This window comes from Drosophila eugracilis, unplaced genomic scaffold, assembly GCF_018153835.1.
Source record: "Drosophila eugracilis isolate 14026-0451.02 unplaced genomic scaffold, ASM1815383v1 contig_1858, whole genome shotgun sequence".
Lineage (NCBI taxonomy): Eukaryota > Metazoa > Arthropoda > Insecta > Diptera > Drosophilidae > Drosophila > Drosophila eugracilis.
In genome coordinates, this window is record NW_024572708.1 from 271,644 (window position 1) to 290,021 (window position 18,378).

Sequence of the window (18,378 nt, forward strand, 5' to 3'; positions counted from 1 at the left end):
AATTTATAGATTATTTATTTGGGAAATTTTATCCCAAACAGTGTGATTGTTTGTTAGTCTTAATAGACACACTCTAAAATATATAGTTACGTATACCGTTTGATCTGCTTTACAAACCCAAGTATTATATACCCTTTTTAGACAAAACTTGGATTTAGACACATTTCTTGTATAAAAACTTCTTCAGTTTTTGGGCCTGATATACCCTTTAAACTCTAAAAGTAAGGAGTTTGTAAAGAGAACGTGAGCGACCCTTGCTCTCTTTGTTTTTGTTGCTTTTATTACCTCATACCAGGCTTAAAGATCACTTCCTCGCGCTCTCTTTCTCCCTTTGGTTTGTTTCCCTTTCACTCCGGCCCAAAACACTGTTGGCAAAAAGAGTGCAGCATGAAGATTTAAAGTGGGAAAAAAAAAAATCATAAAGAATTCTTTAAGCCACCTACATTCGTTCTCTTTTGCCGCCTTGCCAAATTTGCCACCCAGTGGATGTTACCCAGTAGAAAGAACTGAAAATTAAAGGTCTTCTGGATATTAGTCAGAAAGTTAAAAACATTTTCCTGAAGTTTAAAATAATAATAAGAAAGAGGAAGAATTCGGAATAACTTAAATGAAATTTCACAAATACAAAAGTGATATATCAATTTTTCCAGATTTAACACCCTAAGCACTCCATTAATTATTATTAACCTGCTTTAGCCAAGTTGCAGATAGAAATCTCATTTATGTTAACACCAGGAAGCCATGATTAATGGATGTTGCTTATTCGAAACCAAACAAAATTTCTGTTTTTGCAAACAATTGCCGCCCCCTTTTCAATCGCTGTTCCTGCCACGCCCATAAAATAGCCGAAAGCTTTAAGCCAAAACCCAAAAAAGAGAGGGGGAGGTGGGAGATGATAAAGTGGGTTTCGATTTTTTTAGGGGCGTTGGATTTGGAGTGGTGCTTCTTCATCGATAGCGAAATTGTTTTCGCCAGATGCTCTTGGCCTTCAGTGGGTTAATATGGCTAGGAGTTGCAATGCAAAATCCTAAAAAAAAAGAGAAGAAAATCGGGCGGGATTTCCTGGGGTAGTGGGTTATGACCGAGAATTGCTTGTTTGTCTGCGGTGATAAGGGGTAACGAGTTCTGCTCCGCCTTCCACCTCGAAGCTGCCTCCACCAGCCATCGAAACCCCATATCCCGCTTAACCCCTTCCGGCTTGGCTGCAAATTGCATTCCATGGATGTATCTCTGAAATAAACGCAGTTGCCAGTGCATTCCCCGGAGCAGAGTGCAGTTAAGCGCAATCTTGTCTAGAATTTCAATACCAAACAAAACGCTTGACGCTTTGACAGCCCATAGAGCAGTTTTAACAGAAGGGGAGGGAGGTTGGGTGTTCGTTTGAGGGGTTAAGGGGTGCTAGGACGGGGCTTAGGGGTTAAGAGTGAGGCGTTGCGGGCAGTGGAAGGAAGGTTCTTAGGAGCAATCTAGACAAGTGGAAATTGTTAAGAATGATGCAATTGCAGGCAGCCAACGTCAAATGGGAAAAGTAACAAACAAAAGCCGCCAAGAGCGGAACTGTAACTTAACATTATTCAAAAGGGTTGAGTTTATAAGATGTGTCATTATGGATTAGATATATTATATAATAGATATATATACATTACAAGCAAAGTAATCTTAACTTAACTTAGAACCTATTTGGCATAGATTTCCCTTTGCAATCATCAAAAGAAAACATAACCATAAATATAAACATAAAAACTAAAACAGATTCATTATTATTAATTAACCCATTAAAATTAACCGCTTAAGAATGTTCCTTTGCTCTTAAGCTATCAAATTAAAAACAGTTCATTCAATAAACATCAAAAATTTCATTGAAGATTTATCAAGTGTTGATCCAATCGAGAAAATCAATTTATTAACAACAAAAACTCAACGATTTTGGCATTGAGAATGCAGATGCTTAGCTGGCATTAACCAGATTAAATCAAATATTTCCCTTGATTTATTATAACAGCAAATGGAATGCTAAACTTTGATTATTCGCGGGGAGGTGTATAAAAAACATCATACGATCGATCTAACCTACTCAGTTGATTTAAAATCGTATCAATCTTTTTATATAGCTGGATTCCCCCCTCTCTATCTATCATATCTACCTTAGCTTATCATTTCTTTTTTCTTTTTGATATAAGAAGGATCGTGATACTCCCTGACATATTCTATTTGCTTAATGATACCACAGAAGTTAATACATTTTTGATTTATAGATTTATAGAGACAGAAATAGAGGTAACCCAACCGGTTGATAAACGATTTCATATTAATATTGATAGACAGCTGTGTGGAAAGCTCATATGATAATGTAATGAAAACAAAAACTATACTTGCCAAGTTAGTCACAGTTTGAATGCATAAAGAAAAACCCCTACTAATCTCTTGTTAAGATGTGTGTTTTCCTTTTAAACGATTTTCTGACTAACTCGCTGGGTTTTCCCCCGTCGGCGCTGTAACTGTTTTTGTTTTTTATTGGGCCAAAGTAACCTACTAACGTTGAGCTTGTATCTTTTTCACTGTGCACCTGTTTTTTTCACCTGCCTTGAACGATTTTGTTCGCCCTTCTACACACCCCTTCGGGGATTCCCGGACTGTGCGCCCCAGCTGCTGCTCCCAAATGAGTTGCAGTCCATTCAAATGCATTTCCTTGCAGCAAGCTTTTCCCCCTCGCCAAGTTTCTGCTTCTGCTTCTGGGGGGGTGAACCTCCCTATTTTTCCTTTTCTTTTCCTTGACTCTCATCTTGCCGCAAGTTTCGTTTTTCACTTTATTACCGCAGGACATTTGCTGCTGCTGCTGCTCGTGCGTTGAGGTTCTTGCCACAAGAACGCTGGTCAAAAGTAAAGGAGAAAGCAAAAATGGCCAGCCCAACCCAAACCACCCAATTTTTTTTTTTTTGAGGTTTTTCCCCTGCAGTTGCTGGGCCTTTGAAGGGTCGCTTCCATTTTTGACATTCAACTTTTCGTGGCATTGTTGGTCGGCAACAATGGGCCGCAATTTGCTGCTTTTATTTATGGAAAATTAAAATTAAAACTGATTAATTAAGCAGCAGTGGCAGTGGCTGAGGCGGTGGAAGTAGCAACAACAACAACAACAACAGTCAAATCAAATAAATAAAATAATAACCAGCGAGTTGTTGTTTTTTTTTTCGTGTCGGTTGGCTTTGCTGAACTTTTGTATGAATTTTTAAATTACTCGTATAAAATTTATGTTTTTCTTTTCAACGCTCGCGCACACATGCCAGGGGGTGGAGCGGGCGGAGGGTGCTGGCCAGACCAGTTTCAGTTTTCAGACTTTGTCGTTGAAAAACTCTCGAACAAATTTCCGAAGCGTGAAGAGCGTCAAACAGCAGCGGCGTCTCGAGAGCAGCTCTAAAAAAAAAAAACAAAAAACAAAAAACAAAAACAAAATTAAAATCAAAATCCAAAAGCCAAACAGCTGTTTTTAGACCTAGCCTGAGGCACTGCTAAAAATAAGTTATTAAAATAAAATTTAAATTTAATTTCAATATCTTAAACTTTAAAGTTTATAAATTCAAAAGTTAGAGTTATAAAAATTTAAATTTAATTTCAATAACTGAAAATTTATAGTTTATGATTTCAAAGGTTAGAGAGTTGTAATGATTAAAATAATATTAAAAAAACATAGATAAAGTTGTATAACTTTTGGTTAAAAAATCAAATAAGAAGGTAAACTTTAAGGTCATTAAAGTAAAAGATGTCAATGAAGATGTTAATGTTAATGAAAATAAACATTCTATTAGCAAAGTTAAGTAACTTGCAAAATGGGTTTATATTCCTTTAACATTTGAGTATTTTTTTCGAGTGTAAGGTCCACTTGATTGTTGTTGCTACTGTTGATGTTGCTGCCGTGTTTGATGTTGCTTTTGGTGGTGTTGCTGTTGCTGCTGCTGCTGTCGTCGCGATCTCAACTCCCGATCATCAGAGTTGAGCCGAATCAGATGTCTCTTTTTGGCTTGATTGAGATTTGGTTGGTCCTCATCATACTCTTTATGAGAGGGAGTCCTAAGAATATGATAGATAATGAAAGGAAGGATAAAAATTAAAAAAGAATTAAACGTTTTCCTATTTAGTTTGCCTTTGAACTTGAAGTAGAAAAATATAAACTAATAAGTAAGTCAAAGAAGTTAAAACTTCAGAATATTTAAGATTTTTTTTAGTATAAATATAATAATATATTCTATAACTATAAAAGTTAAATAAAGTTGAAGTTCTTAAACTAAAATATAGTAAAAAAAATATAAATATTAAATAGAAATAGTAAAAGGAAAGTAAAAATAGTTTTTTTTTCCATAAAAACCAAAGTTTTTAGGCTTCAAAGATCTCTTTTGGTTCTTAGTTTTTCATACCTGTGTTTATAGCACACATTATAGGGCATTTAAAGTGCGGTCTAGCGCATTAAGTTTTCCAATTTTGATTTGTTACTTTTCGCTTGGTGCTCGTTCTCAAACTTAAACTCAAACTCGAACTCGGACTCTGTCCATCTGAATTGGAATCCGTAGCTGTATCTGTATGTGTATCTCTATCTGTAGCTCTATATGTATATGAATCTGTATCTGTATCAGTTTCTGTGACGCCAAAAGCCAAAGCCAAAACCAAAGCTAAATCTAAAGCTGAAGCTGAAGCTAAAACTGAATCTGAATCTGAAGCTGACTCAAGGTGACGTAATGGCAACGCCTAAAGTGGCTTTTATACGCTCCACCAGATCAAGTATCAATTACAAATAAGCAAAAGTGGTCAGTTTGTGGGTCAGGGGGAGAGTTGAGTTGAGTTGAGTTGAGCTGACATCGAGAAAAGGAAAACAAGGGAAAGGAAAGTAAAGTAAAGTAAAGGAAAAATCACAATTGCGGCTACCAGCTAGCAATCATCATCATTTTTGGTAACGAAATGGCGCTAACATCTGAGGTAAACAGACCGAACGACCAAACGAACGAAGGCAGGCACTTGGCGATACAAAAATATCTGATTTGTGGGCAACTGCGAACTTTTCTCGCCCCATCACAATGTTTGTTTGAATATAAATTATAGGCCACTAAAAATAGACGATCTCATTTGAGTTGCCATTGGGCATTGGGCATTGGGCATTGGGCATCCTCTGTAAGGCAGTTTTTTTAGTATCTTACTAAATTCGAGTGGTAAATTCTGATGACAGCAGCAGTAGTGGCAGTAGGAGGAGGAGGAGCCCCGGGATATCGGCTTACATATTTTTTAGTCCAACCAGAAAATCTTCTCTCCTGCAACTGACGTTTCAACTTTCCTTCTCGGCCAGACAGAAACTCTCTCAACAGCTGTCACTCTAGAACACACTTTTTTTTTCGTTTTTTGTATTTTTTTTTTTAATCTCTTACCAACCTTCAACTTTAACAGCAGCCAAAACCAAAAAATTCAATGTTAATCTTAAACTAAAATAAAAAACTGACTAACGGTAGCAATAACAATTTGCTTGGCCAATGTAAATAAACATTAAGAGGAGGAGGCAGAACAAAAAAAAACAGATAAATAAATTGGCAATGTTGGCCAGAAACTGCAATAACAACAACAACAATAGAAATAACAACATTAATTGGCAGATTGACACTAAATTAAACAAGCACTTAAAGTTAAAACAAAAAAAACAGCAAGAAAATTGAAGTTTTTGTGAGGTTTTTTAACGCCTCTTTTTGGTCTCCTTTTTTATACTTTTTTTTTAATGCATTTCCAGCTGGAAAAGCAATTTTATAACTTTAGAACTTAAACTTTTAAGTGGGAAAACTTTTAAATATTTTTTTGTTAAGAAAAAATTAGATAATTTCCATTATAGAAAAACTATTTATTAAGCTTAATAATCGAAGTTTAGATTTTGTTTTGATTTCAATTTTTTCTGCTTAATTTCATTAACCCTTCTTCCAACCTTTAACTTTTGTGTTTTTTTTTGCTATTTGTTTTTTTGTTTTTTTTTTTTGTTTTGTGTTTACTTTTTGTTAATCTGTGTCTTTTGTTGTTGCTGCCGCCGCCGCCGCCGCCGCCGCCGTTTTTCTGTTTCTTTTTTTTCGCCTATTTGCACTTTTCCGTCGTTTATTTGTCTTTCAACTTTTCGACTTTGTGCTTAGAGTTCATGAGCGCCCCCCTTCTGCGAACACCAAACAATACACCCTCTCTCTCTCTCTCTCTCTATCAAGTCATGTAAACAAATGTTTAAAAATGAATTTTTCAATTCGCATTTAATGTGGCAGCAACATGAACAATAACAAGCTGTCCATCCCATACCAATTACATGCAACCCATCGCAAGGGAATTGGGCGTGTGTCGTGTATGTGTGTGTGTGTGGAGGTCAAGGACGTGTCGAGGTCAGCATTGGACGCACAAAAGGGAGAGGGGTGGTGGTGATACATACTGACCATTGGGAAAACTTCACACACCGGTTTATGGGACACTTGGTCCTCATTTGCAAAGCCATTTTCGTGGCGGCTTTTTTGATGATTTATTCATCACGAATCTCTAACCAAGTTGGGTTTTCTGTTACTATTTTTATATTCGAATTGTTTTTTTAAGGATTAAGCTTAATAATCAACTTAATTTTCACAGGAAAACCCTCTATAAGTTAAGTTTATCATTCAGATTTTCCCCCATTTAAACTTCAAGATCATCTTCTTCCGTTTCCAAACACGGGAAGAAGGTCTCTCGCCTGGCATGTGGCGGATGATTAGCATTAATCAAGCTGTTGGATGGGCTTTGCTTATCATTACGAGAATGATTATGATGATGATGATGATGGGAATGGGAATGGGGATCTGATCTGATGGATGCCATGCCATGCCATGCCATGCCTGATGGAGAACTTTCCGCTGCGAATAAAGCAATCAACGCACCGATCAGCGCTTCGATCCATAAACAGGGCCAGCGTGTGCCTCATAAAAAATGTTTCCATTGGCATTTAGAGAGTAATTACCGCACGGCATGATCAGGGGATTATCTTAGCATAGTCGGGGGTGGGGAGGGGGTCACCCTTCTGTGTTGTTGCTAAAAAATAAAAAAAAAAACCCTTAGAAGATCCCACGTTTGCCTTAGTCAAACTACGAATTAACGAATTTGCAATCCCAATTTCGATTTCCCATTTTGTTTGCTTAGTTTTTCTTCCATAATTAAGTTTGTTTTTTATTGTTTTTTTGCTTGATAATTATAGAGAGCTATTGCCCAGGGGGGAGGGGTGTACAGTTTTTTACGCCTTACAATTTTGGGTTTACTTTAGGCACTTGCAGTTCTGGCATTGTTCTGGCTAAGGGGGGCGACCCCCACATAGCCACGCCCCTGGCCTCAATTACAGAAACAGCTGCATTGACTTTTGTTCTTAGTCTAAGTCTGGGCTTAGCAAGTGATTATACATAAATATATATATATATATAGGCTCTGGCACACAGAAAGACAAAGGAAGACACTACTGTACGTAATTCGCTTTAAATATTTATTTAGAGAGTCTACTGTCTGGGGCACTCATAGTGATTGCGCCTCGAAGGGAAGAGGAGGAGGGAGGAGAAATACGAATGGGAATCAAAATCAGTTCAGTGGCAAACAGCTCTTTGTTTGGGGAACAGAGATGATCTAGAATTGGGGAAATGGGTCAGGAAATATAACCTTAAATAAGATAGGAAAAGTGAAACCTAAACTGGGACTTTAAGGGGGTTAAAAGGTTTGGAAAAATGTATTAGAAAAAGTGTGAAAAGTGTATAAGAAAGTCTCTGGAAATGCTATAAATTATTAAGGAATAATAAAGTTTAATATTTCTACATTAAATTAACTTAGAAAGACAAGGAAAACTTGGTAATTTTCTACAAAGAAAAGCTGGCTTAGGGAAAAGTTGGATTATTTCTAGGAAAGAGCAACCCAAAGCTGGTCAGCTTTTTCTTCGAGTGTCTGTCTGATGATGATAATGATGATGACGATGACTTGGCCTGACAAACTAATGCGCCACACACAGATACATTCACACACACACACAGCTACACTTACCACTCACACACATACAGTCTCACACACAATGACACGAGTATCATATCAAATGTTAATGAGCAATTTGTGCATAATCACGGCGCACACAAGCCGCAAAAGCCAAAAAAGCCGCACATTGCGAAATCAAAATGTGGCATGCGTCTAGCATACAGACAAACATACAGACAATTGCAGCAGCAATAAGCTGCAGCAAGTGGCAGCAATAGAGCGGCGGCAACTTCATAGGTAACCCTGCCACCAACAAGTAGAGCAATCAGTCAAAGAATCACCTTTTTGGGGCAGAAGTTGCACTATTAGAGATTCACTTTTAGTCAAGTGGCATGATTAATGAGCTGATTTTGATAAGTGCTATATAGAGTACTATATATCAAGAAGGGTTTATCACTATATTTCTACTGATTCTCCTTGTCTTAATGACTCAAAACCTGATTAATCACCTTTAAAGTTAATAGAACTTTCCCTCAAGCTTTCTCAATGTTTATCATGTAAAAGTTGTGTTAACATTACCCATTGTAAACTTCAACTTTTATGATCTCTTACCTAATGGATCCACCTTCTTATCGATATGGTTGTTGCCCCACACGTCTCTGACTTGGCCCGGCCAGACAGCGGGTATCAAAGTCTTTGCAACGCATTTATCAACCTTAATCGATCTGCACACAGCAAATTGCGATTGCATTCTCGAACTTTGGTACTTTACACAAAGATATATAGTATATATAGTATATATATTCTGGTTCTATCATATCTGGGCGTCTGCTTCCTGCCGTTGCACTCAACACTTAACACTAGAACAGTAGAAACTAGAAACTAGAAAGTTGGTTCATTCAAATGGCCAAATGGCCCGATATCGGAGCTGTAAATGAGCAAACAATTGCGCTTTGTCAAATGACATAATCCCCCATAAATATTGTTTAAACAATACGGAATTGAGTTCTATCTCGGTGCAGTTGCTGCTGCTATATAGTCGATGTGTCATAAAATGTAAGTCAGTGCACTGCGAGAAATTATGTGGGTAAATTTATGATGGATTTTAGGGCAAATGAAAAGAAAGTTTAAGGGAAGAGAAGGTTAAGGGAGGTTGAAATGCGTTAAGTTAAATATTTTTGGTGCTTAAATATGAGTTTTTGGTTTGGGAAATTATTAGAAATGGTTCTTTTTAATATTAAAAAATTTAAAAATATTTTTTAAATCTTTTTTTTTAATTAGTTTTTAGAGCTGTTAACTTTTTTCCTCCTTTTAAGCTAGATAGAAGTTTGGTTTGTGGGGGACATTTCTTGACTAACTCAGCTAGTTACTATACATCGCCGTTACAATGAGCTGTAGGCGTGACAAGTACAGCAGCAACCTCTACAACAGCAGCAACATCATCAGCGACAACAACAGCAACATCATCAGCAGCAACAACAACAACAGCAGCAGCAGCTATGCCGCCGCCGGCAACAACAGCAATCAGCTGCTGATACAAATTAATTACGACGCAGACAGAGCGCAGACGATGTCAGCTATATATATATATATTCTATATACAATATATATATATATATTATATACCCGATATATCGCGTGGGGAGATCTCGGCTTGACATTGGCAAGAAGGGAAGCCCGCCAAGTGACCGGCAAACCGGCAGAGCAAGTGCCGTAATCCGAGACATTCGAGAGATACCGCCACCGATCTGGGCATCTTCACAGCTGCATCATTCAAATGTGTCGGCATATTTATATATATATATATATATATATATCTGTATATGGGGGAAAAAGCAAAAAGAAAAATAACAGGAAGTAATCAGTCTCCTTTGCATGTGAACGATTTACAATAAATAATTATGATAGGTCGCTGGTGTTGCTGTTGCTACTGTTGTTGCTGTTGCTGTTGTTACTGTTGCTGCTGTTGCTGCTGTTGCTGCTGATGCTGCTGATGCTGGTGGCAATGTCGGAGATGAATCTCGGGCAATGACACAGCCAAAGCGACAGGAAGGAAGTGTTTGCACTTGTTAATGCGCCGGCACTTCAATGCCCCGATCTCGGAGCTCCGATCTCTGTTCTCCACGCCCCCCTCTGGAGTAACATGAGGAGCAGTAATATCAGCAACATCAGCTTCTTTCGCAACATCAGCTACATCAGTTTCATCAGCTACATCAGCTATATAAGTTACATGAGTTATATTAGCTACATCAGCTATATCAGCTACATCAGCTACATCAGTTACATTAGCTACATCAACTACATTAGTTACAATAGTTACTTCAGCTACATCAGCTATATCAGCTACATCAGTTACTTCAGTTACATCAGTTACATCAGTTACATCAGTTACATCAGTTACATCAGTTACATCAGCTACATCAGCTACATCAGCTACATCAGCTACATCAACTACATCAACGACATCAGCTACATCACCAATATCAGCTACATCATTATCATCTCCCCATCAGCAACACCTTCAAAAGAACACAACGAGTTAGGGCGTGTCACTGGCCTTTAAGAGGCGTGGCTAAAGCCATATCTGTCAGCCATAAAAGTCAAAACCTAAGCTATCTGTAGAATCAGCAGTTGGGATATAGTAAAATAGGGTCTAAGGTGCCTACCGTTTGGGTTGGGTTGGGTTGGTCTGGGCAAAGGCATTCCGGAATTACCTACTGTATATAATTTTGATATTTATCATTTGCCATTATTGGCTGTCATAAATAGTCACTTAAAGGCAAATAAATTTCAAATAATAAATGTTAAAATATACTTTAGATATTGGAAATGACTTTTGCTGATCTATAACTTTATAATTTATGTAACAAAAAAAAAAGACATAAAAATTGTGTAAATTTGTGAAAAAGTCAAAACTTAAATCCCAGCCTAATGTCATAACAATTTATTCAAACTTTGGCAACGAGAAAGGGCCAACTTTGAGGCTTAACCACACGCCCATTTGGCACGCCCACAGAAGGTTATTTTCTTTCGTTTTTCGTTTTTTAACTTTCCTTGGAAAATACTTTCTCTTTCTTTCTTTTCTTTTTGGCCCCTTTAGCAGCTGTTCATTGGGCGCTGTTGTTCTTTTGAGTTTTCCAAACGACTGTCTGGCTTTGTATTTGACTTTCTGGCTCGCCTTCTGGCCTGTTCTTGTTCGTCTACAATTTCGTTGTTCGAGGTTCTTGAATTTCGTCTCACTTGGCGTTAAAAAAATGATAAAAAAAAAAAAATAATAATGATTGGAGAGGGGTGGGGGGGAGGAATTGAATTTCAAGCTGGTCAGAGTGCAAAGAATTCGTGGAATTTTGTGGCATTCCTCAAATATTATTATCACTCATTACTTCTGCTTTTATCTGTAATTACAAAACCAAAACTCAAAGTTCTCCCCCTGAGAACAGTTTTCTTTTTTGCTTAAATTAACTTTATTTTAAGTTTTTTATGTTATTTTTTGAATGTTTTTTTAGGTTAAAGGTAAACAAATAGTAAAATTTCTAAATCAAAAGTTTAGTTTTTCATGCAAAAGTTTATGTTTCGGTTAGGTCTTTGAATTTCTGGGAAAAACAAGCTGGCAAAGCTGATTTTTCTCTATAAAATTAAACAATTTTAATCGCTCATTTAAGAGATTTAATTTACTCACCTTCTCTGCCTTAGAAAACCAACTGCCAGTGATTTGAAAGTTAGACTTCTAACTGGAAAAACGTTGGAATTTGTCTGCAGATATGATTATGCGATTATTGCCCCTGTGGAGTGGAGCTTTTCCAACCACCCGCATGATTTTCTTTCCCTTCTCTCTCTCTCTCTGTACCTCTGGAACGGAAGCCACCAAACAAGCGGGATTCATGGGCACATCATCATTATCATTGGGGCCATTATTATGCATTATGTGTGCCCCGATTACCATCTCCGTTTCTGTCCAATGTTGGTTTCCCGCTGCTGTCCATGGAGGTGGATGGGGGGGGAGGCGGTTGGGGGTGTTGCTAAGGATAAGCGGCGGACTTTACGCAACTCTGGGCCCCCGCTTACATGACCCATCTGTATGATTATGTTCATGTTCATGAATTTGTGTTGAATTGCGAAATAAACGCAACGCGAGAGCGGCAATTGATTATCTCAATTTTACATATTTTTGTAGGGAAATATGCTGCCGAAAATTATTGCACATTTTCAAGGGAATTCAAATGAGGGAAAAGTGTGGGAGGGTTTTCTTTTAGATTCAAATTAGATGTTTGTAAGTTAATATTCTGTTTAGTTAATTTATTAAGAGATAAATATTAAGGACTTTGTGGGTAGTTAAATTGGATTTAATTTGAGTTGGAAAATGAGGAAAACTTGCTTTTGACCCCTTTAACTTTCCTTTTTATGCCTTCATATCTTGGATATATTCATAGTTTTGGTAATTTAATATTCATTATTATTCCATTTTAGGGAAGTTTAGAAGTCTGGGTAGTTAGTTAAATTTGTGTTAATGAGAGCTTTGGCTCTTTTCTTTGCTTAAAAGAAAATCTTTTAGAAATCATAGAGGAAACTTATAGAAAAAACATAATTTCAGCAAATTAAAATGGGAGCTAAGCTAAAGCTAGCTATTAACAGTGATCCAAAAAGGGCTTAAAACATCATGAAGCTTGTAACCATTACCTTGGGAACCGTAGTATTGCGGCTAGTGGAACCCAAAGGACGTGGATATGGCGTAGCCGACGTAGACTGACGCTGTTGGCGGCTGCTTTGATGTTCCTTGATGGTGCTACCCATGCGCTTGGCATCGATCAGTGGGTGTTGAGTAGCTATCCAGCAGGCTGAGGATGCGTCGTAGAGTGGTATTTGATAGAGAGAGAAAGTTTTTGATATTTCATATTTTTTAGTTAAATTTTAATTAATGAGAGTCTCCAGAAAATCATGGAAATATAATATAATAATAATAAAATGGGGAGATAATAATAATAAAATGGGAAAACATGTTTTTAGCAGTGATCAAAAAGTGTAGTTTGGCTTAAAACAGCATCATGTTTGTAAGTTAATATTCTGTTTAGTAAATTTCAGAATTTAAACATTTTTAGCTAACTAAAATGGGGAAAACTTGTATTAAAATTCATTAAAAAAGAACTTTCTAAGCCTTAAAAAAAACATTTTTATAACTTAATATTCTGTTTAGTTAATTTTCAGATAAATTTACTTTAAAGTAGTAAAATTTCTCAAAATTTAAAGCTTCAAGAACATCATAAAACCATTTTCTGTAAACTAAAATGGAAAAAGCTGCCCCTAAAAACTACTTTCCCAGCCTTAAAATAACATTTTTGTAACTTAATATTTAATATACTCAATTTTAGTGCTAAAAAAACTTGTAACTAGTAAAGTTTCCAATTAATTAAATCTTCAAAAAACCCATAAAAATATAAAATAAATAAATATTTAACAATTTCCCACAAAAAAATCTCAAATTTCAAAAGCCAAAACTTCTTTAATTTCCCCTACATTTTCAACTTACTTTCCCCCCTTTTTTTCAGCAATTTAATAAACTTAATAATAATAACTTTTGAAAACTAACTAACTTGTTACAGTTCTAGCCCAACTATGTCTGTGAAAATCTGCTCAACTTAAACAGCTAATACATGAGATAGTTTTGGTTAGTTATTTTTCTCACCCGTGGCTGAAGTTTTCCCCGGCAGCGTCAAAGTTTGTGAAATAGCTTGGAAAATAAGTTTTTGTTGAGCGATGATGGGAACTGACAAACAACTTGATACATTGGCTAAGCACTTGTCAAGGGGGGGTGGTTGGGTATTAGAGATTTGGTTGGAAATTGGAAAAGCAAGGAAAGTAAAAAAGAAAAGCTAGAAAATCTCGAAACTAGATGTTAATTAAAAGCGACGACAAATTGAATCAAACTTGGGGGCCTTGCACGATTTTCTCAATATCTATTAGAATCTAGCACTAATTGTTTCCTCACTTTTAGACATATAGATATATCAAGATATATACTATATAGATATATATCTATAGCTCTCTCTCTCTCTCTATCTTGCTGAGCGACTGAAAGCCAGACAAATAGCCGCCAACGTTAATCGATGAGAGCGCAAAGGCAGGCAGCGTAAAATAAAACTTGAAATTTATCACCGAAAGATTCTTGAACTCGTCACTAAGGTCGTCAACTGTCCCCTGATCAGTCCCCCCTCCTTTAAGTTTACCTCTGTCTCCTTCTCTTCCTTCTCCTTCTCCTCCTCCTCCTCGATCAGAACTGGTATCTCGGTGTGTGCTGACTGATTGTTTGACTGATTGATCGCCCGATCATTGATTGATTAACTCAAGCTCTCGCGCTCGCTCTTGCTTTTTTTCTTACACAAAGCGAAATAAGCTTTGTTAGTTTTTCATTTTCCAAGCATTATTTGGTAGTTAGTAAAGCTGTTTAGCCAGAAGAAGGCTAAACTAAAGTTTAGTCATGAATATTAACTTAATTTAACTTAAAATTTCCCTCTTAACAAAGTTTTTCTTTAATAATTTTCTCTCTATCTATCTCTCTCTTTGTTTAACAGTCATGTGGCAGCCATGAGGTGGCAGCGTTTTAATCGCTGCCAGCAGCTGTTATTATGCCCGGCCACTTGTTGCAGGCATTCATGATGCAACAACAACAACGGCTGCAGGCGCAACAGTCAGCGGCGCAACGAACTCGACTCAAGTCTTTGGCTTGCTTTGACCACAAGAAACACTCATACGCCATGTGGCCGCTAGGCGATCGGTGGATGTTGCATGAAAAGCAGCCAACAATAATAATAATAATAATAACAAAAACAACAACAGCAGCAGCAGCAACGGGCGCCACTTTGGCCCACGGCCAAGGCTAAGGCTAAGGCTAGTGCTATAGCCACACAGCACCATTATTATTGCCAACATCAACAGCAAGGACAAGCAGCAGCAGCAACAATATATTGATAGAAACAACAACAACTACAAGAAGAAGAAGAAGAAGAAGAAGAATTACAACAACAACAACTACGACTACAACGTTAACAGCCTGAACTGAAACATCAAGAAAAGTTGAAGAATTCCGTTGAACTCGCAGGAAACAAAAGCAGCAAGAAAATGTCTGAGGTAAGGTTAACATGATAGTTACAGAGAGAGAAAAAGGGGGTATAAAAGATTAGAAATAAGAAGTTAGAAAGAAAGAAAAGCTAACTTTTATGATAAATCAAAGAAATTTAAGATAAATCCTTACAGAAAGTAAAAATACGAATACGAAAAGCCAGATTTTCCCTCTAAGACTTGCTTGTTTTTCAAACTTAATGATTAAATTTGATATATTTCTTAGAGTATAGTTAGATATATATCCCAGTCTGGCTTTAAGGATGATTAAAGGAGCCACTGAGTGTGGCTCTTTGAGGCTCTGCCTTTGCCTTTGCCTTTGCAGAAGAAGACGACGACGACGACGGGGGTCAGCATTTCCATTTTTATTGAATTAAAATCGATTTTCAGTTTATTTTATCAAAAGACTTAAGAGCATCAAACACATTAAAAGCAAAAAACCGCAAACACACACACATACTTAGCCATAAGAAGCTTTTCATGAGCAGGATGTGTGCCAGAGTGTGTGTGTGTGTTTTCAGGGTGTAGAACAAGAAGAAGAAGAAGGAGAAGCTCTTTTCACATAGCAAGTCTTGAACTATAAACTTATCTAGAAGACGATGCTTGACAAGGGGAATACTTGTAACATACAAGTTAGATAGAAATCAAATGGCTGAAAGTTTATCAAAGAAAAACAATCTTTGAAGTTGTTTTTTTTAAATATTTTTTAAAACTCATTTAAACATTAGTTGATAAAATAAAAGAAAGTTAGAGGAAAGTAAGGGGGGAAATGGGTTTCTTGAAGGGGTTTTTAAAGGTTTCTTAGAGGTTTCCTAAAGGCTTCTTACCAGCTTCCGATTTAATGATAGATTTTCATATAACATCTCCTTAAACTTCACTAATTTTCCTCACTTTTCCCACTGCCCTATCGGTTCTTGACCTTTAGCTAGCTTTGCGGTTTCAAGATTATTTTCGTGCTGCGTTCCTTGGGCGGCTTTCGCATTTCTTTCACTTCCTGCTGGCATTTCCCGCATAGGCATTTGAATTTTGGGTCACTGACGTCGTCGTCGTCGTCGTTGTCGTCGTCGTCATCGTCATCAACGTCTTCTCCGCTGCTGCCTCATGTTTATGGATGTATGCGTGGCTATATGGCGGCTATATAGTTATATAGAACATACCTATACAGGGTAGGGTGGTTGGGTAGGTGGGTAGTAGAGCATCGTGAGCAACAGGCGGCAATAACGACTGAGTCGAGCAGCTGTCGCCATAAACAAGCACGGACGGACCCCACCACTCGCACACAGACATAAATATTGACCTAATTTGCACCTGTTTACAAATTCATTCGAGCCACTGCTGGAGCTCAGGAGCTGGCTGTTTGCGTGTATGTGTGTGTGTGTGTGTGTGGGCCACCCTACCTCCCTACCTCCCTACCCTCTCCCCTAACCCACTGTCACTTCCATTTCGCGTCCTGGCAGGACTTTGTGCTTTTGGCGCATGATTTATGCAGCAAACGGAGCGCGACAACCTCGACGGCGTCTCCATCGCGAGCGTTCCTAAGTGGGTCGACCATGTCCACAGCCACATCTACAGGCACATCCATATCCATATATCCACATTCACATCCTCATCTACATCCACGTCCAAGTCGCAAAGAAGCCAAGCCCAGGCGAATTCAACATGCCAAGCTGCATGAACGTGTTCTGGCACTGAGAGAAAAAACTAAAAGAAAAGGGGTTAGGAAAGGGAGTAATCACAAAGTAACCTCTTTCTTAGATTTTCATTTTACTTTCCTATAAATAATTCCATTTCCCATAAGAATTTCTCTCAGTGTTGTTGGCTTCTCGGTCAGAGATTGCTGGCTGGCATGTTATTAGGTTGAATATTTGCATTTTCAACCCGCTTGTTGAAGGCGAAACTTTGCTGCGGGAGCAACAAATTTTCAAAATGCGAATTTCGATGTTTTTCAACGCTGGCTTACGCGGCGTATGCTTGATCTGCTTGAGGATGACAGGGGAAAAGTCCCAAAAAGAGAAAAATTAGGAAATCATAGGTTAAAATAAGTGGAAAGGAAGGACTAAACAGGGTTTTTTGTTAGATGAAATCATAAAATATTGTAAACCTTCAACCTGGCTTACGCGGCGTATGCTTGATCTGCTTGAGGATGACAGGGGAAAAGTCCCAAAAAGAGAAAAATTAGGAAATCATAGGTTAAAATAAGTGGAAAGGAAAGACAAAACATGGATTTTTGTAAGATGAAATCATAAAATATTGTAAACCTTCAACCTGGCTTACGCGGCGTATGCTTGATCTGCTTGAGGATGACAGGGAAAAAGTCCCAAAAAGAAAAGAGTAGGAAATCATAGGTTAAAGGAGAGACTTAATTTGGTTTTGAGTAGAAGAAAATCTTAAAATATTCTAAACTTTTAAAATATAAAATGAAAAATGAAAATTATAGAAAATTTCCTTTTAATAAGCAAGTTAAAGTTGAGCCACTTGATAAGCAAGCTTGAAAATCATTTCCAGTTGGCCAAATGTTACTCCTCCGCCATCAGAAGTGAGTTAATCTCGGAGAGAAGAGCCTGAAATTGAGATACTTAACTAACTTTAATTGGCCAGTGCACCCGTTGCGGATTAGGACCACTCGAAACGCGATTTAATCGAGGGCTTAATGAGTGCCTTGGTCATTTGCCTCAACGACCAAGACGACGACGACGATGATGATGATGATGATGGCGTCTGGCAATTAGGCCGATTTGCCGATTTGCCATCAACTTGTCCTCGTCCCTGACATTGACCATTGAATTATCCTCATCTTCTTAAGCCCACAATCTAGATCCTTCGGTTTTTGGGATGTCATGTCCAATCCCATTTCCACACTCCTTGGTTGGTGGTTATGTTCAGCGTCATCATCGCTGCTTGTCTTTGACAGCTCGAATCTCTGTTGTTGTCCGGGCATTGATTTCCCTTGATTGATGCGTTTTTAATGAAGGCGGTGGGCCAGGCCAGGCCAGGGCCAGGTGCTTGGAATCATTAGCGCGATTTGCCACCACTTTTGCGTCATTTTATTTTGTTTCTTTTTCTCCGTCTTGGCCAGAAAGACAGGGGCAGGCAGTTCTGATCCGCAATAAACTAAATGAAAAATAAATAGTCAATAACAATCAGGGATGGGATGGGGGTGGGGTGGTGTGGTGTGGTGTAGTTGGGCTGAGGACTTTGGGTAACCAGAAGAGAGACGACTGCTAGGAAAGTGTCGCAATGTCGTGGCCTGAAATTGACACAGCACTAAAGTTACGGCGAGCAAACAAAAGT

General features: G+C 37.8%; 1 protein-coding gene across 1 annotated transcript in view; it reads left to right on the forward strand.

Annotated features, from left to right (window-relative positions):
• The window catches only part of LOC108110026 (adenylate cyclase type 9), a 61,388-nt gene that overhangs the window by 14,282 nt on the left and 28,728 nt on the right, over positions 1-18,378 (forward strand). The window contains exon 4 of the mRNA XM_017218870.2: positions 14,541-15,096. Coding sequence (XP_017074359.2) covers positions 15,088-15,096 — 9 coding nt within the window. The 5' untranslated portion in view covers positions 14,541-15,087. The remainder of the gene's footprint in view (positions 1-14,540; positions 15,097-18,378) is intronic.